Genomic DNA, 24,570 nt, shown 5'->3' on the forward strand with positions numbered 1-24,570 from the left:
TAATTTAATTCTATTAATTGAGTAATCTAATAATAATATATTTTATTTTATATTTTTAAAAGATAAATTTTAATGGTTTTTTAACCTTCGGATAGTGGAAATAAATAACTATATGAAAAAGTTTAGGGATCAGCAATTTTATTAAATTTTAGCCACCATGTAACCAGTAAAATAAAAATGAATAATCCCACATCATTAAATGAAATCTCACACCATTAAAAATATTATTAATTATTACTTGATGGCCATAAATCACAAAGTTGCTGGCATAACACTCCTCTAACTATATAAATTTGAAGATATACCCGGTTGAGTATTGGTGCTTGGATGCTGAAATGGAAAAACTTGGTGATGATGAGCATAAACTAGTTGAAGAATCCAAAGTAGCACCAAATAATCCCAAAGCCACATGTCTTCCCCTTACATTTCTTGATATATCATTGGCAGGTCCAATCTATGGTAGACGCCAATTCTTCTATAATTTCCCTTACTCCACCCACCATTTCCTCCAAACTACATTCCCAATTCTCAAACGCTCTCTCTCTCTCACCCTTCAACGTTTCTTCCCTCTTGCCGGTAACCTCCTATGTCCTCCACCGCCACACAAACCCTTTATCCGATGCACTGAGGAGGACTCCGTGGCCTTCACAGTCTTCCAGTCCTCATCGGATTTCAACCATCTCTCCAGCAACAACCCTCGAAGTCTAAAGAAATTGAATCAACTTGTTCCTAAATTGACTTGCAAAATAATCCATCATCATGATACACTTGTTTTTCCAAATTTGGCCCTGCAGGCCACGGTTTTTCCAAACCGTGGTGTTTGCATCGCCATTACCTACAATCACATGATAGATGGTGCGTGTTGCAGTCAGTTTATGAAGCTTTGGTCTTCCCTTTGTGCATGCGGAGGAATTGATTTAACATTTCTTGAAAAATCAACACCTCCATGTTTCAATAGGGGAATACTAAAGGATCCTAACGAGCTTGAGGCCATTTTTATAAAACATTATTTTCAAGAGAGGGAAAATTGGAAGAATAAAGTCAATCAAAGTCAACCTTTCGATTCAACCGTTGCTATGGAAGAGGATCATGTCAAGGTAACGATTGTACTTGATAAAGATGACATTGAGAGAATGAAAATCTTCTCACTGAACCAACTGAAGAAAAGAGACGGATTAAAATCGCCGCAATATGTATCCAAATTCGTGGTGGCGTGTGGTTTCGCATGGAGTAGCTTGGTTAAAGCAAGAGCAAGAGATAGCGCGTGTGAAGAAGAAGAGAACATGAAAGAAGAGTATTTTTGTTTTGCGGCGGATTGTAGAGGACGTTTAGAGTACCCGGTACCGGAAACGTACTTTGGAAACTGCATAACGCAGTGCAACGCAACGCTGAGAAGAAGTGAACTCAAGGGTGAAGGTGGTTTTGTGAACGCCGTGAAGGTCATAGATAGGGCTATAAACGACATGAAGAAGGAGCCGTTTCGAGGCATGGAAAATTGGAAAGAGAGATTTTCAGACATGTTTGGGTCGGGGAGAGTGTTGGTTGTGGGAGGGTCACCAAAGTTTAAGGTTTATGAGAACGACATGGGTTTCGGAAAGCCTTGCAAGGTGGAAATGGTGCAGTCCCTCAAGGGTTTGTCCATTGCTGAAAGTGGACAAAACGACGGAGGAGTCGAGCTTGGTGTCGTTTTGAAGAACAAGAGCCAACGTAAGACTTTTCTTAATGTCGTTAAACAGGGGCTTAAAGCTTTGAAATAATCTTCTTGAGAATTTTAGTTATCATAACTAGCTAGTAATAAGTGGATTATTTGTGTAGCAAGTCTTCATTTATAGTCATATAAGTAAACTTGCAAGTTGCAACATTATTACTATTGAGTTCAAAATATAGAGCTACACAAATCTATTATTCTATTATATATATATGAAAGTTAAATCTCAAATTAGTTTGAGATTCACGAAATGCACCAATTTAGTCTTTGACTTTTTAATTGTATTATTTATGTTCTCGAGATTGAAAAAAATGCACCTATTTAATTCCTTCCCGTTTTTCCGTCTAAACTGCTTCCCAGCGGCAATGATGTGGCAATGAATTACCACGCTAGTACTCAACGACGCCGTTCTCTCCCAAACTACTAAATTCATTCAAAGCAGCAATAACTTCGGAGAAAGAAGAAGAATGGTTACTCTTTTTCTTTATGGCCTTCATGTTCCTCTGCTGCTTCTTAGAGCGCTTTCTTTTTGCTTCCAACTTCTTCAGTCGCAACTCCTTCATCTTCCTCCACTCCTCCTATGTCTCTGTTGGAAGGGAACATGTTTTTATCAGATTTGTTGTGTAAGGTATTGGCATGTTATTAGAATAACTCCCGATATTTTGATTATTATTATTGCTGTTGTTATTATCTTCATCTCTGATGAGGGGTTTTGGGAATGAGAATGAGAATTCGAATATTGATGTTGTTCTCTTGATCTTCTTCACTGTTGGGTCCACACCAAAATGACCGTTCATTGAAAGACCAAGGCTCAGCTCAATCTGATCTCTTGTTCTGTATCTCCATCACCATGGCGATGTTGTTGTTGTTGTAGCTCATGATGGTGATGATGCTTCACGGACATGAACCTTTTTAGCAGATTTCTTAGGAAATTGCTCATGCGAGTTCTGCTGTTCTCTCTTTCCTCAACAACTTGTGCCATTGAAAAATTTGGAATTGAAACAACAAAAAAGAAGAAAAAAAGTTACCTTTTTCAGGGAAGTAAGAATACTCAGATGGCTCAAAATTCACGAGGACTTAAAAATTAAGTTTGTTTTTGGTAGGTAACCGAAATTTGGTGATGAACCAGAAGAGAAACAAGGTCAAATCAAATGGTTTTTGTACCTATGCAGTGAGTGAAAACGAACAGGAAAGAAAACGAACTAGGAAGAAGAAGAAGAGTATTTAGGGTTAAAAAGGGGCTCAGGGATCACATTGGGTTTAATACTTTCAATTGCCACATTATATGTAACCGTTAGACACTCCAGCGTGGCAATCCATTGCCACATCACTGCCGCCGGAAAGCAGTTTGGAGGGAAAAACGGGAAGGGACCAAATAGGTGCATTTTTTTCAATCTCGAGGACATAAATAATGCAATTGAAAAGTCAGGGACCAAATCGGTACATTTCGTGAATCTCAGTGACTACTTTAAGGTTTAACTCATATATATATATATATATATATATATATATATATATAACTAATGTTATAACTAAAATGTGATACATATTATTTTTTCATTACAATTACAATCAATTTTTTTTTCTAAAATTAAATAGTTTTCTCATCCACCTCTATTCTTTTGATCATTTCTCTATTTCTTTCATTTCTTCACCTATTCTATCTCTCTTATATATTATTATCTTTCATTTCTTCACCTATTCTATCTCTCTTATATATATTCTATTTCTTTAATTATAAATTTAACAATCAAAATATACAACATAATATTTTTTAATTATAATTAAATTAAATTAAAATTAAAATTAAAATTGAGATATAACTATATTATATTATTAATTTAACAACCAAAATATATTACATAACATTCTCTCATTAATATTAAGATGAGATATTTTTCTCCAAAATTAATAAATTTTATTCTTCTATATCCTCTTATCTACATCTTTCTCCTTCTCTCTCTACCCTTCACATTTTAATATTTTATATATAACTTATAATTTTTATTTTATATTACTAATTTAACAAATTAAAAGGGTATAGTGCGACTGTGCGAGATAGGATTATTATTGGTTGTTGAAGAATAAATTAAATTGAAATAAAAATAGCAACTGGAACTGACTTTAGCATTTGAATCTTCCAAAAAAGATCAAATTAACTATGCGCTTTGGTTTACATAACGCTCTTTCGACGGAGGTCTTTTGTTTTAGGAGACATCTAGCTAGTTTGATTATGTGCCACAGATGTAATGTGGCTCCGGAAACAATAGAACATTGCCTTAAAAATTGTGTAAATTTCAAAGTTATTTGGTTGATGTTAGATCCTTGGGTTATTGACTCAATTGAAGGCATCTCTATTGAAGTCTAGTTTCGAAAGGTCATGTCTGATAATGAAACTCTTTTTGGGACCGGAGTGTGGTGGTTGTAGAGGCATAAATGCAATGATATTTTCAATGTTGAAAATTATTGGACAAATCACAAAGTGGTTGCACTCATCAAAAGCACTGTCATGAATATAAGAACCGATTGTGTACTTCTTTTAGTACCTTTAAGAATCGATTGTGCTGAAAACTCCCTGTAAATAATAGTTTTAAAGTTAATTATGATGCTAATTTGTTTACTTATTTGAATTTAGTTGGATTTGATTGTCTTATTAAAAATTCTAATGGGTTGGATTGCGGGTAGTTCTGGTAGTTCTCCTTTCTGATCTATCATCCAATGTGAGCTTTCTGTAATTTGGAGGGGCTTTGTTTTAGTTTGAAATTACGGATTAAAAAACATATATAGTGTGTGAAACGGATTATCCAGACATTCTGTACCTTTTGCATGACTCTCCTAGTAGATGCAAGTCTGAAGTTGTTGATTTAGTTAATAAGATTCAGGAGCTGTTATCAGGATTTTGGTATCTGCAATTTGATTGGATATGTAGGAAAGCAAATAAAGTTGCGGATTGGATGGCTCGATATAGAGCTAGAAATAATTATTCTAATAATGTTATTTGGTCTGAGTCTTCAGCAAATCATCATAATTGATTTAGGATAGGTGTTTTGCTTTGTTTTTCATTACAATTAGAATAAAATATTTTTTTTTCAAAATTAACAAACTTCATCTCTTCTTCTTCTTTATATTTCTCTCTCTTTTTTCTCTTATTTTCTATCTATCTCTATCTTTTTATTCTACATTATTATTATTATTATTATTATTATTATTATTATTATTATTATTATTATATCTTTTTTTTATTTAATTTTAAAATTATCATTTATCTTTTTAATTTATATTTTTACTTCTCTTTCTTCAAATATTTATTACATATAATTTGAAAAAAATACTAATGTTGTGGTTAATAATTAGAATCAAGATTCAATTATTTCAAAACATTAATTTTAAATTAATTTTATAACTATTAATAAAAAATTTTAATACTAATTAATATCTAATTATATATATGTATAAAATATTATTTTTAAATAACAAGCATAAAAATTAAGTATTTTTATTTGTACAATAGATTTAACACCTAATCAAAATATAAAAGTATACATATTAAATTTTTTTAAATTTTAGATAATGAATGTTAGAATTAATTAGTAAAAAATTAAACTCTTTTATATGAAAATAATAACTAAAAAGCTTATTATTTGATTTTTTTATTTAAGGAGATCTTGGTCTCTTCTTATTAGCTTATGGGGACTTTCGTCTCTTTCGATCTTTTTGTAAAAGTAATTTGATTTTATAAATCTTTTCTATCATAATCTATAATATCAAGATAAAACCGTCGTAACTTCAAAAGATTTATATTCTCGTAATGTTATTACAAGCAAAAACACTAATTTTATTGTAAAATATATCTTTCTAACTTTTTGCTGAAATATTTCTATAAACTCAATACTAAGAACTAAGTTTAAGAATACGAGAGAATTTGTAAAGAATTTGTTTGATGTTTTTTCTGGTTCTATAAAATATGTTATAAGAAGGATATACTAACTCCTCATAACTCATTCTAATGCCTATAATAACTTAACTTTATGAGTTTAATTGTTATATTGTAAGTACTATTCTACTATTAAAGAGAATGTTATAACATATATGAACATATGATACCACAATAAAGTATTAAATAACACGGAAAAATAATAACTTATTCTCCTAGATCAAGTTAATCTAAAAGACAATTCATAGCCTCTAAAGAACATAAGAAAATGAGCTCATGACATCACAACCTTAAAATATATGCATTATTCTAAATATGTACGCTAAGGTATGATCTTTAACTTAGTTTTTCGTGCCACTCATGCTAATTTGAGCGTTAGAGTCTTTGCAGAAACATCTCCTACTATTAAAAATGACAAACTCGAGACATTAAAAATTTAAAATAGGAAGATGATGGTAATATCGTGTTTCCAATCTATTCTCTATAATTTTATTCAATTAACTCCTAAATTTAGAAGAGCAAAAACACTTCTAAATACTTCCTAAACCAATTTCAATAAAGATATATATTGGCTGGAGGGAATAAAACCATATCTATATCTACATATTAGCACAAATTAGTACTTAAAATTGGTAATGAATAGAAAAAAAATAGAATTTAGACTTTACTTTAACTCTTTCTACGAATTTAAATTCTCTATAAAATTTAATTTTATCTTATTTATAGATTGAGAATATTTTAACCTCAATTATATTCACATCTTAAACTTTTATATTCATCCTACTCATCACAAATCAATTTTTTTGAATTAAATATAATATTTAATTATTTTATATTTCATAAATAATATACTAATAAAATAGAAAATATAAAATTAAATTTACATTAAAATTAAAAATAATAAAATTATATTAAAATTTGTGTTAAATTTATAAAAAGAAAAAATGAGTTTGATCTTTCATTAATTTTATTATACATATATAATAATTTTTAATTATATACTATAATATACTAAAGATACGAATAAATCGGATTGAAATTAATATTTTCGAATAAAATTAGTATTGTCTTTCATTAGTACTCTATTAAGGGTCTATTTGAAAAGTTTTAAAAGTGATTAAGGGATAAGTACGATTTTGGTTCCTAAAGTTTTGTGCCAGAATCGAATTCGTCCCTCTTCTAATTTTGGATTTAAAATCGTCCTTAATGTTGCATTTGTATTTAACTTCGTCCTTTCTAATTAAATTTTTTTTAATGACAATTCTACCCTTTTCATTTCGCGCGAAATGCTTGATTTCTTCACTTGGATGAAAAATCCTTAACGTTTATTACAGCACCCGTTATTCACAACGCTTCATACACCAAATCCATTACATTGTGCCCTAACCCAGAATCGGAGAGGACCGTAGATGTTGATGGACTGAAATTGAAGAGAGGAGGCGAGATCAAGGAACTGGAAGGAAGGGACGTGAAGAGTCGCTGAAGCATTACTGATAGGGTTTGCGTAGGTATGATTTTCTTCCTTCTTTTCAGTATGGTAGCTCTTGCTGCAGTGGTTAGTGTCGGGTTAGATTACTTAGGGTTTGGTGGTCTGTTTATCGTTGGAATGAGGCCATGTGTGTGGAGAGTGGGGATTAGCATCGGTGTGAAATAGGAAGGTGCGTGTGTTTTATCATTTTTTATGAATGTCTATGTGTTATTGTACTCTGTTTCAGGGTGTTGTAGAAGACGATAGGTTATTTTAAAGTGAAGGTCTACCATGGAGGATGGTTTACGTATAAGAACGGTCCATTAGAGTATGTGGGAGGAGAAACAACGGTAATAGAAGAGATTGATGGTGATCGGTGGTCTGTATTTGAAGCGTATGCTGAGCTAAAACAACTTGGTTACGTCGAGGAGAATATCCCATCGTTGTGGTTTAAGGATCCAGTTGTTGACGACATGGAGAAAAATTTGAAATTGTTTAAAACTGATGCGGATTCCATTGAGATGTGTCGAATAGCAGAGTTGAGAGACCATGTAGAGTTGTATGTTGTCCATAAGGTTCAGGACGAAGAGATGTTTTCTGATGATGGCTACATTGATGTTGGGGATAAAGATGGGATGGGAGACATTAGTGAGGGGCAAGAGCTAGTTCTGTATGGTGGAGTAGATGAGGGGCGAAAGCAATCTGAACCATTTGCTGCTTACTCTAGGGCAGAGGACGACAATGAAGTTGAGTATGATAACTCTAGTGACAGTGACAGTCTCGATTCGAAGTATAATCCATCTGGGGAAGAGGACGATAGTGAAGATGATGTGCACTTTACTGATAGTGATGATGAGCTTGATCCTGAGGTAAGTGGGTTTCAACATGAGAATGTGATGAGTAAAAAACCTAGGGCTGTGAAAAAGAATGCTGGAGCAACTGAGCAGTTTGAAAATGATGAGGGAGGAGACAGTGATGACTTAGATTTCGATCAACAGGTTGGGGCTGATGGGTCTGATTTGGAGCATGAGGGTTTCAGATTTCCAGTTCACAAGCTTCAGAAAGATATGAGTCAATACAAATGGGAAGTTGGCACATTGTATGCATCTTGGGAGGAGTTCAAGGACACTGTAACTGCTTATGTTGTGCATACGGCAAGGTCAATCAGGTTTAGGAAGTGTGATTTGCAGAAGGTTAGGGCTATTTGTTCGGGTGATTGTCCTTTTGGGTGTATGCTGCAAAAATCAGAGGTGAGAAAACTTGGCAGCTACGCAGCATGAACTTGACACACACATGCACACAAGCACACAGGGTGGGTGTTATAAGAAAGAAGCTTACCCTGTGTGGCAGATGAGTGGCATACCATGAATGTTCATGTAGAATGTGGCAGATGAGTGGCATACCCTGTGTCCATGCTATCAGTTGCATCAAATTCAAGGGACTTGACTTAGAATCTTTTGTGGCTGGGTGTTATAAGAAAGAAGCTTACATGAGGTGCTATGACTCAATCATACATCCCTTGAATGGATTAGATCTTTGGAAGAGAACTGCACACTCTGATGTTATGCCTCCCCCTGTCGAAGGCCTAGTCACAGGCCAGTAAAAAAGAGGAGAGCAGCTGCTGGAGATGAATAACAGAGCAGCCGCACTCACCTATCAAGGAGGGGAGAGAAACAAAGGTGCTCTCTGTGTGGATTTGTAGGGCACAACAAAAGCAGATGCCCTAAACCTACTGAGGAGTTGGTATGATTTTTAATTTGTCTTCCTTCTATTAATTGGTCTCTCATATGTTATTGCTATCCCATTATAAAATTGTATATGTTTGTGTGGTCCAGCAGTCAAAGAACAAAGGAAAGCAGCAGAAGGAAAGCACCAAATCAAACCATCTAACTGCCAAGGGAGGAAGGAAGACTGCCTCTTCCCAGTCCAATCCCAAGCAATCTGTCAAGAGGAAAGCTGTTTCAGCAACACAGCCATCGTCTGCAGCCCAATCCAATAATGCAGCACAGCCAAAAAGGCCTAGAAGCAGGCCCAAAGGGACTACTAAGCCCAACTGCTCAACCCAACCTGCTCTACAGCCCAACAAGGTTGCCAGCCCAACAAGTTTAGCACCTCCTTCATTCTCATCACAGCCAGCCACCAGAACTCTTCCTTCATCTCAGCCTACCCTTACCACATCTTCAAGCCAACCTGTTGGTCACTTCTCTGCCAAGTTCTCTGGAGCACCTCACATTTCTCCAAAGAAACTGAAGTTAATGACAAAGTTGCCTCTAAGAAAATGGGAAATGCTTTAGAAAAGGGAAAATGGAAAAATTAGCATCCTATTGTCATGATTGTATTTTGTGCATGTTGTCTTATTTTGGGTTATGTTTTTGTGAACTTTGCTGGGAAAGTGCAGTGTGACTTGTTAGCTCTTTTTTTTTGTGATATTTTGCCTATAAGCATCTATGTGTGTTGTACTTGGTTGCTGGATTGGACCAGCCAACCCTTTTGGGATTACCTCTGTGTCTGAAACACTTTTTATTATGTATGTTACTATGACATTTACCATATTCAGTTGAGGTTGTCTTTGATTCAAGTTTGTTATATTGTTAGGAAATTAGTCAGTAGTGAAAAACAGGTATTTACCAAGCAGAAATCAAACTCACATTACAACAACCAACCATGCATACATAATTGTCATTTATACATGTTGAGAACCAATTCAACAGAACACATTCATACCAGGTACATAATTGTCACCTAATAACTTACCATCAAAACACTTTTCACCAAACCACATTCAACAAAACCAACCCTAAAAGAATTTACCAACAACAACAACAGCATCATACCCAAACACCCTTTTCATACCAGGTTCAATGGAATTACACACTTAGGCCTAGACATAGAAAAATTCTGCAGCAGCAGATACAGGAACCCAGCCCACCCAACAAACTCTAACAGAGCAATGACCATTAACTTCCACTCTGCCACTTTCGTCCTTGATTTCAAGGAGGCAACCTTCTTCTTCATCCTTGTAATTTTTGGGTTTTTCACCTCTGTCTCTGGCTCTGCCCAACGAAAGAAGTTGCATCCTTCATGCACCTACACATAATCACCATCTTCACTCTCCAGTCCTCAACCCAAATAACTCAACTCAGAAGAAAAGAAAGAAAAACAAACCACATAGTAAACAAAGCCCCAGAATCTGCGCCCATAGTTCTCCTTCGTCCCCGAGGTTCGCAGCACCGGCCTCTCACCATGGGAACAGAGCAGCAACCTACCATGCAAGGAAGATTTGCTTCGAGACGAGATCGAGCTTTCGGCAGCCATGGCGTTCTCCCTCCACGACGTGAGCGACGGTGGATGATGACAAGTCATCTTAGCCTAGTTTCACTAGCCTTTTTCTTTTGTTTTCAATTGATTTTATGCACTTTCTTGAGTCATAAGTAAGCCAATTGGGTAGAATTTCATGTTTCCTTTGATTCAATCAACCATGGATAAATTAATGCAACTTCATGAGATTTTGTGCTATAACTATCATATATTATGAAAGAATAATAATCTCATGATTTTGAGCATAGCTTTGATGTCTTTGATTGATTGATGATAGGTGAAAAGAGCTTTGAAAAAGGTTGAAGAAAGAAGGAATGGCAAAGAGCAAGAGAGAACAAAAAGCTTGAGCCAAAGCTTGCCTCAAACTTTAGCTCAAACTTTTGGAGGAGCTTGACTACACCCTGGAGGGAGCAAAAGCTTGCGCCAACGTTTGACCTCAAGCTTTCAGGAAAACGTTGGCGCCACAACAAATACACCCTGGAGAGAGCAAAAGCTTGCGCCAACGTTTGACCTCAAACTTTTAGGCAAACGTTGGCGCCACAACAAACACACCCTGGAGGGAGCAAAAGCTTGCACCAACGTTTGACCTCAAGCTTTTAGGCAAACGTTGGCCAAGAAGCATGCAAGGGAGGATCCACGTTTGGCTCAAAGTTTGACCTCAAACTTTGGCTCAAACGTGGATGACAGCACGGGAGGCAAGCTGATATGAAAAGCTTGAGTCAAAGTTTGCCTCAAACTTTGACTCAAGCTTTAATGGTTCATGGCCCGGTTCACAAGTGGGTTTCTCTCCAACTCCAAGAGCAATCAACAGAGGCTTTTGTCAACCCAATTCCATCAAGAGCAAAGGCCCAATTCAAGGCTTGAAGATCATTTGAAGAGAGTGTATAAATAGCTTAGAATTTAAGTTTTTAGGGGAGCTTTTCCGTTTTAGTTTTTACTAAGTGATTTTGGAGAGCTTTTGGTTGGGAGTTATTTGGAGATTCTGAGTCTTGGGGAAGGGAAATTGAATTCTCTTTCTTTTTATTTTCTTGTTTTCAATTTCATTTACACTTGTCTTGAATCTTGGGTTGAAGAATTAAGGAAATTCTATCTCAATCTCACCTTGAGATCTCTCTGTCTCACTTTACCGCAACTTTTGGAAATTGAATTTGGTTTTACTTCTTCTTCTGTTTGATTTTTAAATTCTCTTGCAATTGATTTCTGAATTGGATCTAGGAAGGCATTGAGATCTAGACTTGGTTATCTAGTCTCTTGAGTCCTGAGATCTGAAATTTCCTTTTGATTTCTCTGTTGAACGCTTCTTCGAGCAATTTACATTTTCTGTTTGAGATTTACTGCAATTAAATTCATCTTTTACTTCCCTATTTGTTGCAATTTACTTTTCCTTGTTTAATTTCTGCAATTCCAATTCCCAACTCCTTTTATAATTCAAGCAATTTACATTTCTTGCACTTTAAGATTCAGCCATTTACATTTCTTGCAATCTAAGTTTCTGCAATTTACATTACTTGTTCTTTAAGATTCATCTTATTTACTTTCTTTGCTCTTTAATTTCCTGCAATCTACCCCTCTCCCTTTACATTTCAAGCAATTTAATTTCTGCAATCACAAATCACTTAACTCAACACTTGATTCGCTTGACTAAATCAATCACTAAACTAAAATTGCTCAATCCTTCAATCCCTGTGGGATCGACCTCACTCACGTGAGTTATTATTACTTGATGCGACCCGGTACACTTGTCGGTTAGATTTGTGTGTTTGGAATTCATTTTTTTTTCCAAAAAATACACATAAAGTTTTTGGCGCTGTTGCCGGGGATTGAAATAGATTGACAATGATTAAGTGAAGTGGAGATCTAGATCGAGCACTTTTTCTTTTATGTTTCTTTAATTTTTGACTAACACACTAACTGTTTGAATTTTTGCTTAAGCTAACTAAAACTTCATTCTAGTAATAGATTGAAGTGTCACTGGTTTTGTGTGTTTCGTGTGTTTTGTTTGTATGTCAAGAAGAGCCATACCCACCTTTCATGAACAAGACGAACGAATTCTCAGGAGATTAAGAAGAGCTGAAAAAGGGAAAGGCATTGTTGGAGAGGAAGAATCTGAGGAAGAATATCACGAGATGGAAGGAGATCCATCTAATCCCAATCATCCAGAAGGAGGGGTTAACAATAACCCACAACAGAGGAGAGTACTGGCCTCCTATACATTTGCAAATGTTAGACATTGTGGAAGCAGCATTCTTACCCCTAATGTCAATGCAAATAACTTTGAACTGAAGTCACAACTCATCACATTGGTCCAAAACAACTGCTCTTTTGGAGGAGGACCATTGGAGGACCCGAACCAACATCTATCCACTTTCTTGAAGATTTGTGACACAGTTAAAAGCAATGGAGTACACCCTGACATATACAAGCTGCTGCTATTCCCATTCTCTCTCAGGGACAAGGCCACTCAATGGCTAGAAACATTCCCGAAGGAAAGCATCAACACTTGGGATGATTTGGTGAGCAAGTTTCTTGCCAAGTTTTACCCCCCTCAAAGGATCATTAGGTTGAAGACTGAGGTGCAGACATTCACACAAATGGATGCTGAAAATCTATATGAGGCATGGGAAAGATATAAGGCTCTGCTGAGGAAATGTCCACCAGAGATGTTCACTGAGTGGGATAAGCTGCAGAACTTCTATGAAGGGCTCACTCTAAAGGCTCAAGAGGCACTTGATCACTCAGCCGGAGGATCATTGCAACTGATGAAAACTGCAGAAGAGGCTCAAAATCTCATTGACATGGTGGCTAACAACCAGTATTTCTTTGCTCATCAAAGGCAACGCCAACCATCACAAAGAAGAGGAGTAATGGAGCTGGAAGGAGTGGATTCAATTCTGGCTCAAATGATGCAGCAGCAGATTCAGCAACAATTTGAGCAAATGGCCAAAAGAATTGATGGCCTACAAGTAGCAACAGTGAGTGCCTCAAGCCAACCAACAACTCCTTGGGGGCAGAATGAGGAGAACCAAGAAAAACAACAACAAGAGCAAGTGCAGTATATGCAAAACCAAGGATCAAATGAGGTGTATGGTGACACCTACAATCCATCCTGAAAGAACCACCCAAACCTCAGATGGGGGGATAATCACAACCAGAACCAACAACCATGGCAGAGGAACTCAAATTAAAACACTTCAAGAAACAACCAAAACCACAACCAGCAGCAAACTAACCAAAACCCTTACAGAAAATCCCAAAACAACTTTCCCAACTCCAATCATTATCCATCCAATAACCAACCCACCAACCAAAACACTTACCATCAACCATCAACACCCCATAACCAAGCAATTTCACATGACTCTCAGAGGATCACTAATATGGAAATGTTAATGGAGAAGATGATGAAGCACCAAGAAATGACAACAAGGAACCAGGAAACCTCCATGAAGAATATGGAAAGGCAAATTGGCCAGCTCTCTAAACACCTTGCAACAGAGAGACCATCAAGTTCTCTGCCAAGTGACACAATTCCAAATCCTAAGGAAGAGTGCAAGGCGATACAGTTAAGAAGTGGGAGAGCATTGATGAGTAACAATGATATTACAAAGAAGCAAGTGGAGAGTAGCAAGAGGTCAATAGAGGAGGAAAAGCCAACACACGCAGAGGAAGCCAATGATCAAGATGTGATGCCAAACAAGAGCACTGAGAAACTCAAAGAGAAGAACAACCAGCCACACAGTTCAAAGGAAGAATTTTAAGGACAGCAGCAAGTGGAGAAGAGCATTACACCTCCACTGCCATATCCTCAGAGGTTCAACAAAGAAACCAAAGATCAATATTTCCGCAATTTCCTGGAAACTTTCAAGAAGCTAGAAATCAACATTCCCTTGGCTGAGGCATTGGAACAGATGCCCTTATATGCCAAGTTCTTGAAGGAAATCATCAACAAGAAAAGAAGTTGGCTGGAGAAGGAAACTGTGCTTCTCACTGAAGAATGTAGTGCGCTCATCAGAAAAGGACTCCCTCCCAAGCTGAAAGATCCTGGAAGTTTCTTCCTACCTTGCACCATTGGAAGTCTATTTATCAACAAGGGGATGTGTGACTTAGAAGCAAGCATAAATCTAATTCCATCATCTTTAGTGAAAAAGCTTGGCATAGGGAAGGTGAAACCAATACAGATGTCCTTGGAATTGGTGAACCAGTCAGTAGTACATCCCAAAGGAGTGATTGAAAACCTTTTAGTTAAGGTTAATAAGTTCATTTTTTCTGCGGACTTTGTAATCTTGGACACTGAAGAAGAAGAAAACAATTCAATCATCTTGGGAAGGCCATTTTTGGCCACTGCTAGAGCCATCATAGATGTAGAATAGGGAGAACTAACTCTCAGGATGCACGAGGAAAGCATTATCCTGAAAGTGTTTCCAGAACCACAATTTAGTGAAGAAAGAAGCAAGGTAGTCAGCGACTGTTTTCCAAGGCAAGCAACCAACAACACAGGGGAGCAAAAGAATGAGCATGTGCAAGGAGGAGAAGGAATTCAAAAAGGAATTAGGATGATAAACAAGAAGGAAGGTACCACAACCAAAGCTGCTGTCAAGGAAGAAAGGCTAACAAGAAAAAGGAAGAAAAACAAGAAGAAGGCTCACAAAGGGTGGAAGAATAAAAAAATCCCAACTGAAGGATTTTCTAAAGGCAACAAGGTGCAATTAATATATCAACAGCTGGGAACTGAGGATCACTACACTGTTAACTAAGTACTCTCTCTTGAGCACATTGAAATTGAGCATCAAGGCACACAAAGAAGGCTTACAGTGAGGGGGGATAAGCTTCGACATTTCAGTCATCAACCATCCTAAGGGGATCGATGTCAAGCTAATGACAATAAAGAAGCGCTTGTTGGGAGGCAACCCAACCTGAGGTAGTTTTCTTTTCATAGCTTTTTCAATAAAAATGTTGAATAATTAAGTATGTATTGCAAAGAGCTAAGTTTGGTGTTGCACACCAAAACAATTTAAGGGAGAATGAAGGATTCTAAGTTTGGTGTTCCACCAAAATCTCATTTAAAAGTATACTCGCACCTCCTGCATAATGCTAGCTCCAAGCAATCAAACAAATTATTCAACCATTTAATTGCTTTTTAGTTTTGGTTCCATAACCTTTAGCAAGGCCAAAAGAATTCATAAGTGGACAACCTTTTGCATTAGAGACAGTGGCAAGGAATTAAGTTTGGTGTTTCCACACCAAATTAAATCCAAAAGCCACACTCAATTCATATATACTAACCAGTCACTTAAGGGCTTGAGAAGCAAGCAACCTTTGAAAATTGTGCAGGGAACTAACCACCAATTGAAGACATCATGCACCACAACTCAAAAGGGGCACAACAGAAGGAAGAACAAAAAGAACTGCAAACCAATAGGTTGTATCTATACTTAACTCTTGCGGTTGAGAAATGCTTCGATTTATGACTTGCTAAAGTGTTCATCTAGTGTAGGCAAAATCACTCTTTAAAATAAGTAAGCTAGTCTAAGTGTGTGCTTGTGTGTTCACTTTCACTTAACTAAAAGCATGCTTTGACCCCTGCATCTTTAATTTAATAAAAGAAATGTTTGAAATGTGAAATGAGATAGTTCTTTGTTAGCTGGAAGTACAATAAAAGTAAGTGGTGGTATGTATGTGTGATTGTATGATAGCTCACTTTTAGTGAATAAAAGAACTAGACTGTCTCCTTTTAAATAGAAGGTAGCTCACTGTCTATGAATCTCAATAAAATAAAATTCCTAGGTTAAAAAGAAAAACAAAAAGAGAAAAGAAATAGCCAAAGAGTGGCAACAGAACAAAAAAAAGAAGTAAAGCTAGACACTAATAGCTTGAACCTTAGAATATATGTCTGTGGTGTCTTTGTACTAGGATCTGCTTGGATTATTAAGTTTTTTGGAGTGCATCAACACTTGGTGACTTGGGTTAACTAACCCGGGATCATCAACTGAAAGTCCACTATCAAGAGCAACCTAATTACAAGGATTTAGTAACCCAAAGAGGTGCTGGGCATCAATATTCTAAGAAGGAATGTGAGCCAAGTGTCTATAGTGAATAATGTGTCAAGCATAAAAGAAAGAAAAGAGCTTGTTACACATGACACTGAACTAAAGCTTATAGAAAAAAAAATTATAGTCAAGGACAAAGGAATAATGAGAGGTCATAGCAGTGTGTTGCTTGATGCTTGGAGGAGACTTTCTAGGCCTAAATATCAATAAGAAGTGAGTGTTTACATATCTACATGAAACCCCATGAACCACCAATAATACTCTGCTAGCATAAACATCCTCTCCCATTTCATTCTTTCTTCTCAATAACTCCTTTCTTGCTTGGGGACAAGCAAGCTTTAAGTTTGGTGTTGTGATGACAAGTCATCTTAGCCTAGTTTCACTAGCCTTTTTCTTTTGTTTTCAATTGATTTTATGCACTTTCTTGAGCCATAAGTAAGCCAATTGGGTAGAATTTCATGTTTCCTTTGATTCAATCAACCATGGATAAATTAATGCAACTTCATGAGATTTTGTGCTATAACTATCATATATTATGAAAGAATAAAAATCTCATGATTTTGAGCATAGCTTTGATGTCTTTGATTGATTGATGATAGGTGAAAAGAGCTTTGAAAAAGGTTGAAGAAAGAAGGAATGGCAAAGAGCAAGAGAGAACAAAAAGTTTGAGCCAAAGCTTGCCTCAAACTTTAGCTCAATCTTTTGGAGGAGCTTGACTACACCCTGGAGGGAGCAAAAGCTTGCGCCAACGTTTGACCTCAAGCTTTCAGGCAAACGTTGGCGCCACAACAAATACACCCTGGAGAGAGCAAAAGCTTGCGCCAACGTTTGACCTCAAGCTTTTAGGCAAACGTTGGCGCCACAACAAACACACCCTGGAGGGAGCAAAAGCTTGCACCAACGTTTGACCTCAAGTTTTTAGGCAAACGTTGGCCAAGAAGCATGCAAGGGAGGATCCACGTTTGGCTCAAAGTTTGACCTCAAACTTTGGCTCAAACGTGGATGACAGCACGGGAGGCAAGCTGATATGAAAAGCTTGAGTCAAAGTTTGCCTCAAACTTTGACTCAAGCTTTAATGGTTCATGGCTCGGTTCACAAGTGGGTTTCTCTCCAACTCCAAGAGCAATCAACAGAGGCTTTTGTCAACCCAATTCCATCAAGAGCAAAGGCCCAATTCAAGGCTTGAAGATCATTTGAAGAGAGTGTATAAATAGCTTAGAATTTAAGTTTTTAGGGGAGCTTTTCCGTTTTAGTTTTTACTAAGTGATTTTGGAGAGCTTTTGGTTGGGAGTTATTTGGAGATTCTGAGTCTTGGGGAAGGGGAATTGAATTCTCTTCCTTTTTGTTTTCTTGTTTTCAATTTCATTTACACTTGTCTTGAATGTTGGGTTGAAGAATTGAGGAAATTCTATCTCAATCTCACCTTGAGATCTCTCTGTCTCACTTTACCGCAACTTTTGAAAATTGAATTTGGTTTTACTTCTTCTTCTGTTTGATTTTTAAATTCTCTTGCAATTGATTTCTGAATTGGATCTAGGAAGGCATTGAGATCTAGACTTGGTTATCTAGTCTCTTGAGTCCTGAGATCTGAAATTTCCTTTTGATTTCTCTGTTGAACGCTTCTTCGAGCAATTTACATTTTCTGTTTGAGATTTACTGCAATTAAATTCATCTTTTACTTCCCTATTTGTTGCAATTTACTTTTCCTTGTTTAATTTCTGCAATCCCAATTTCCAACTCCTTTTATAATTCAAGCAATTTACATTTCTTGCACTTTAAGATTCAGCCATTTACATTTCTTGCAATCTAAGTTTCTGCAATTTACATTACTTGTTCTTTAAGATTCAGCTTATTTACTTTCTTTGCTCTTTAATTTCCTGCAATCTACCCCTCTCCCTTTACATTTCAAGCAATTTAGTTTCTGCAATCACAAATCACTTAACTCAACACTTGATTCGCTTGACTAAATCAACCACTAAACTAAAATTGCTCAATCCTTCAATCCCTGTGGGATCGACCTCACTCACGTGAGTTATTATTACTTGATGCGACTCGGTACACTTGCCGGTTAGATTTGTGTGTTTGGAATTCGTTTTTTTTTTTTCCAAAAAATACACATCAGTGGTGTCGGCAGCAGTTCCAGATTCAAACAACTTGCCCTTATTTTTGGGGGTTAACATATACATTTATATTGCTATTCCCTTTATTTTTATATAATTATTCTTCTAACTACCCTAACGATGAAAAGGGCATTTATGTCCGAAAAAAATTTTAAGGATGAAGTTAAATACAAATGCAACATTAAAGACGATTTTAAATCCAAAATTAGAAGAGGGATGAATTCGATTTTGGCACAAAATTTTAGGGACCAAAATCGTACTTATTATCCTTTTTTTATTTTTTGACTTATGAAAAATAGTAATATTAATGTCTGGTGTAATTTTCAAAACTAAATTGTAGCTTTCTAAAAAGCTATTTAAGAGTTTATAGATAAGTTAAAAAAATAACTTCTCTCATAATACTACTATACTATTTTTTATTATATTTTTATAAAATAAGTACTTTTAAAACTAAAAATTTAAACATAAAATAATATATTTATAAAATACTTTAATATAGTTATTTATTGTTTTAACTATTTTTTAAAAGAATATTTAATTAAGCTGTTTACCATACTACACTTAATTATTACAAGAACATTAAATGTATTTATTGACGTCCAGATTACGTTTGAACGTTTCTCCCTAGGTAAGTCATCATAGTTTTTCATTTTCGCGTAAATATAATTAAAGAAATACTTTTTTTTAGAATTATTAAAAACTATATATGTTAAAATATAAGTCTTGTTAATATGGCATTGTTTCGTATCGTGTATGATTACGTTTGAACGTTTCTCCCTAGGTAAGTCATCATAGTTTTTTATTTTTACGAAAATATAAAAGAAAGACTGTTTTTTTTTAAGAATTATTAAAAACTATATACACTACCAGAAACACGGTAGTTTATCACGGGAAAATATTCACGAACAAGAAGCAGTGGCAAATTTTCATGATCGTCGTAATCACTTGCAACGTTTTGCTTTTCCGTGGTTAAATTGTGCGAAAGTTTTTCACGTTCTTGTTTGTCTGTGACCAATTTGAATTGGACTCTCTCAATTAGCACAGACCCAATGCTCACCGTGGCGAAATCAAACGATGTCTACTTTTAAATTACGCGCTTCTAGTGTTTCCTTCCATCCCTTTCAAAAATTTTATAGGCAGTTCCTATTTTTTTCAAATTTAAACTTTAATAATAAATTTCAATTTGTAAGGGTGCAGACTTATCTAGTTTGTCGATGTTTTTTCTCTCTCCTTTCCGGCTATTTTCAATTGATAAGATATGCATTAATTGGAATAATATAAAAAGAGTACATACTTATAACTCTAATTAATTGAGAATGAATGATAAAAATATAAAATTCATAATAAAAAGAGTACATTTTTTTTTGTCCCTAATTCACAATATGTATTAATTTTCCTAAATTTTATTTTTTTATTTTTATTTTTTTATTAATTTAATAAAAAAATATCCGACATAAGTTAACGTAGGTTTATTTTTGAAATAATTACAAAATTTTAATATTTTTTTTCTCTGGCAATCTTTTTTTATTTTTTAAAATCCAAGTCAAAATCCATAATCTTAATTAGTATGTACCGTCTTTGAAATATGATATAAAATTATAATTTTATATTTTTTTATTATAGTTAACTATTAATTTAAATTAAAAATCTAAATTACTTGACTGAAATAAATTCAAATGAACGTTTACAAGACACAAGTGAAATTTTGGGCGGAAAAAAAATAACTTTCACTTAGCACTAAAGTAAAGTCCACTCACTAGAAAATTGGAAGAACTCTCTCACATGACTATTGTTCAGTTTCTCCGTATTCAGCATTGAGTAACCGAAGATGCATTAGTTTTTTTTGTGACTAGAAGATGCATTAGTTGAAATAGTATAAAAAGAGTACATACTTATTGCTTTAATTAATTGAGAATGAATGTTAAAAGTATATATAAAATTCATGATAAAAAAGAGTACTTTTTTTTTTCTCTAATTTACAATATGCATTAGTTTTCCTAAATTTTATTTTTTTATTTTTTATTATCTTTTTATCAATTTAGTAAAAAAAATATCCAACATAAATTAACGTAAGTTTATTTTTGAAACAATAATTAGTATGTACCGTCTTTGAAATATGGTATATATTATAATTTATATATTTTTTATAGTTAACTATTAATTTAAATTAAAAATCTCAATTACTTGACTGAAATAAATTCAAATGAATTTTTACAAGTGAAATTTTGGGCGGAAAACTTAAAAGTAATTTTCACTCAGCACCAAAGTAAAGCCCACTCACTAGAAAATTGGAAGAACTCCCTCACAGGTTCACACTATTGTTCAGTTTCTCTGTATCCTTAGTAAATTCAACGTTAAGTCACCAAAGAAGGTCCCAAAATAGCGGAAATCAAGATTTTGCAGGCAATCCTAAATTACAAAGAAGAATGGAAGGAACCCTAAGCAGCCCTTTTTATGTTTATCTAATATTCTCTTGGATCTTTACTTTTTTTTTGTATTTAAAGGACTTTTTTTTTTACCATTCACTAATTCTTCCCCAATATTCCTGTGTAGGAACTAGATCTGCGTGTATCAATGCTGCAACTTTGTCTCTTGTCGATGCTGGGATCTCCATACAAGTTTGTGTTTTCTTTTAAATTGTTCAACTTTTAATTTAGCTTTGTAGTTTTGTAATTATTGAAACTTATATGAATATGGATAAATTTGAACTAAGTAGAAGACAATGTTAAAGGTCCTGATACCAACGTTGAATAAAGTTACACTTCTTTAAGTTATTATCTGTGCTCTCACAATTCCCGAATACATAGTATCTAATTATCTATTTCTTTATATTATCAATAGCATTTTTGCTTTAGTATTTGTTTCAATATTTAAGCTGCTAATGGATGAATATGTCAATAATGGTAACTTAGAGTAATGGATGCATGTTGCCATGGAACAAGGGACACTTACCTGGGAGGTCCGCATGAAAGTTTTATTCGATAGTTACCTGGTAAGCTCAACTTTCTACTTTAAAATATTGACCTTAGTAATTTCTAACACATTTTTATTTTTACTTTAAGTTCTTTTTCTCTAAATAGTTTTGATTGCAATTCAATATCTCGCTAATAGTATTCGTTTGTCTCGTTAAATAATACTATAATTAAGTTTTAATATGAGAAAATATCATTAATATCACTCTCTATTTTATCTTTATTCTTGACAGACTTGCTTATTTACTTGCATGAAGCAATTGAATTGAAAGTTGTTCACCAGGATATCAAGTCTAGCAATATATATATTGATTGATGACGAGTTCAATAAGATGTTTTATGTTGTGAAAATGAAAACTCAGCATTATTGGGTATGCATTTCTACTTTTTTTTTAACTACATTAAAATATTATTTTAAATAATGTCTTGGGACTTTTTTTTCATGAATTAAGAGATAACACAATCTTATTTGAATGTTTTTGCAGGTATTCCAATGAAGATGTTAGAGATCTAATAATGATACATTCTAATACTTGATTTTGTAATAGTTTAAACTCATTTAGTTCAGGATATTTGCTTTTCAACACTGTTACTTAAATTTCATATTTTTATTACTAAAAATATTACTTATATGGATATGGCTAATCTTTTTTAATTTTGCTCTAAGTAACATCTTTATTTTATATATATATATTTTTTAATTTATCTTTTATGATTAGCCACGGAAAAACCGTGGCTAAATAACCCAACAATGTTTAGCCACAAAAAAAATGTGGCAAAAAAGCCCAGCTTACCAATATTAGCCACGGAAAAATTGTGGCAAAGCTATACTTGTTGGTTACACTGTTATCATTTAGTCACGGTTTAGAGTGTGGCCAATAACGTAAAAACCGTGGCTATTCAGATGTCTCCACGGATCATAAAACTGTGGCTAACCGGACGAAAACCGTGACTAACTGAAAAGGCGTCGCCCTTGTTAGCCACGGAAATGTATTCGTTACTAAAACTTAATTGCTACGGAATTTCTTAATTTTAGTCACGGTTTTTTCCGTGGCTAATCACCGCATTTCTGGTAGTGATATGTTAAAATATAAGTCTTGTTAATATGGCAAATTGTTTCGTATCGTGTATCTTTGTTGTTGTGTCGTCTATAGTCTTTTTTTATTTGGTTGTTTACACGAATCCTTTTAATTTGACCTGTTAAAAATTAATTTAATATAGATTAAAATTTTATTTAAAATTATTATTAATTAATAAATTTTTATATAAATAAAATAAAATTTAAATTCTTAATATTATTTAAATTAATTAATAAATTAATTATTAGAACAATCTAAATTAGTATATATATATCGTATATAGGGACGGACCGAGGTTCACATAAAGGGAGGCATTTGCCCCCAGTAAATTTGAGAAAAAAGTAATAATTATATATATATGTATATATATTTGCCCTTAATATAACTATATTTTTTTTCAACAAAAATTTATAAAATTTTATTTCGAAATTTATATTAAAATAATTTTTGTTTAAGTTTAACATGTAACAATATTTATTTTATTAAACTTGATTTAATATCACAATTTTAAATAAGTAAATAAATTAACTCAATAAAAAATAATTAACAATGATAACATAAATTTTTAAATTAATCAATCAGTTAATTATCAAACTAAAATTTTCTAAATATAAACAAAATTATGAGTATTTTTTTATCTTCAAAAATTAGTTGAGATAAAAAAAATAGTATCTATCTATTAATTGATATTTTTTATTTTAAAATTATATAGTACTTTTATTTTATCTCTTAAAAAATTTTGTTTGTAACAACTATTTTAGATTAAAAAGTATTTTATGTTATAAATATCATAACAAAAAAACTTTCTAATTGAATAAGAGGTAATTAATATTTGAAAATTATAATGAGTAGTAGGATAATTGTTTAAAAATATAGAAGTTAATTTAATATATTAAAATATATATTTTTTTACACTGTCATTTAATTATATTTATTCTTTTAGATAACTATTTACATGATGAATGTAAAAAGTAGTTTTTTTTTAATTATAATATATAATTGCGTAAAATTTTTAATCAGACAGTATATCAAAATTAAATAAAAAATATATAAAAAATTAATTATTTAAAAAAAAGAGAAAATAATTATAAATTAAATTTTTATTATTTTATATAAATATTTTTTTCATATACAAATTTAGTTTTTTTTTTGTATTTATATATAATTCTAATTTCAAATTATAAATACTAGTATATTAATAGGCACTAATGTGCCAATTGATTCATTCTTTTATCATTAAATGTGTATAAAAATTAATAAAGATGACAAATTCTCTCTAATTTAATTAAAATATTTTAAGATCAAGATTTAAAAATAAAAAAACATAAAATTACACATAATGAATAGTATTTTAAAAATAAAAGTGTTTATTAATTTTTTTATTTCATATCTCTAATATATTTTTAGCATAATTAACAATATTTAACAAAATTTATTTTAGTATATATATTTTTGCCCCCACTCTTAAAATTTTTTGGGTCCGTCATTGATCGTATATATAGCTATCTTAACATAAATAGTTCTGGATTAAATATCGACAAATGGATGACTGAATTTTCTGAGTTGACTGACTAAGGAAACGTTCCTATTACTTGGTCAACTAATACTTGTTTAATTGTTTACGAAAGAATAAAAAAAATGTCTTTAAATTATTAAAATTTTCAAATTTATTAAAAATAAAAATATTTTTGGTATGTGACAAAAATACTCAAATTAATAATAATTGATCTCTACATTTAAGTCATTTAATTAATTAAGTCTAATCAAATAATGTTGACCTAATTCATCTCCACGCGCCACCACCTCTAACAAATTTTTGATTCAATGCGCGAATATATATATAACTGTCTTTTTCATGTGGATTTCATTTCTTTTTTTCAAATTTTTTCAGAATTTTCTGTGTCTTTACGTTCTGTTCCATCTC

The 24,570-nt window shown here is 33.4% G+C and overlaps 1 protein-coding gene across 2 annotated transcripts; it reads left to right on the forward strand.

The window, feature by feature from the left end:
- The first annotated feature begins 216 nt into the window (after positions 1 to 216).
- Positions 217 to 2,447, forward strand: LOC112773022 (malonyl-coenzyme A:anthocyanin 3-O-glucoside-6''-O-malonyltransferase). Of its 2 annotated transcripts, XM_025818060.3 has the most exons (2): positions 297 to 1,707; positions 2,069 to 2,447. In XM_025818060.3, the coding sequence occupies exons 1-2, from the start codon at positions 336 to 338 to the stop codon at positions 2,086 to 2,088; spliced, it is 1,392 nt and encodes a 463-aa protein (XP_025673845.1). In that variant the 5' UTR covers positions 297 to 335; the 3' UTR covers positions 2,089 to 2,447. The 2 variants fall into 2 exon arrangements, with proteins under 2 accessions (XP_025673844.1, XP_025673845.1); XM_025818059.3 differs by lacking the exon at positions 2,069 to 2,447 and having other exon boundaries at positions 217 to 1,959.
- Positions 2,448 to 24,570: the final 22,123 nt, after the last annotated feature.

The sequence above is a fragment of the Arachis hypogaea genome, chromosome 18 (genome assembly GCF_003086295.3).
Source record: "Arachis hypogaea cultivar Tifrunner chromosome 18, arahy.Tifrunner.gnm2.J5K5, whole genome shotgun sequence".
NCBI classification, from domain to species: Eukaryota; Viridiplantae; Streptophyta; class Magnoliopsida; order Fabales; family Fabaceae; genus Arachis; species Arachis hypogaea.

Coding starts and splice junctions, on each gene's coding strand:
- LOC112773022 (XM_025818059.3), top strand. CDS start 336: ATGGAAAAACTTGGTGATGATGAGCATAAACTAGTTGAAGAATCCAAA.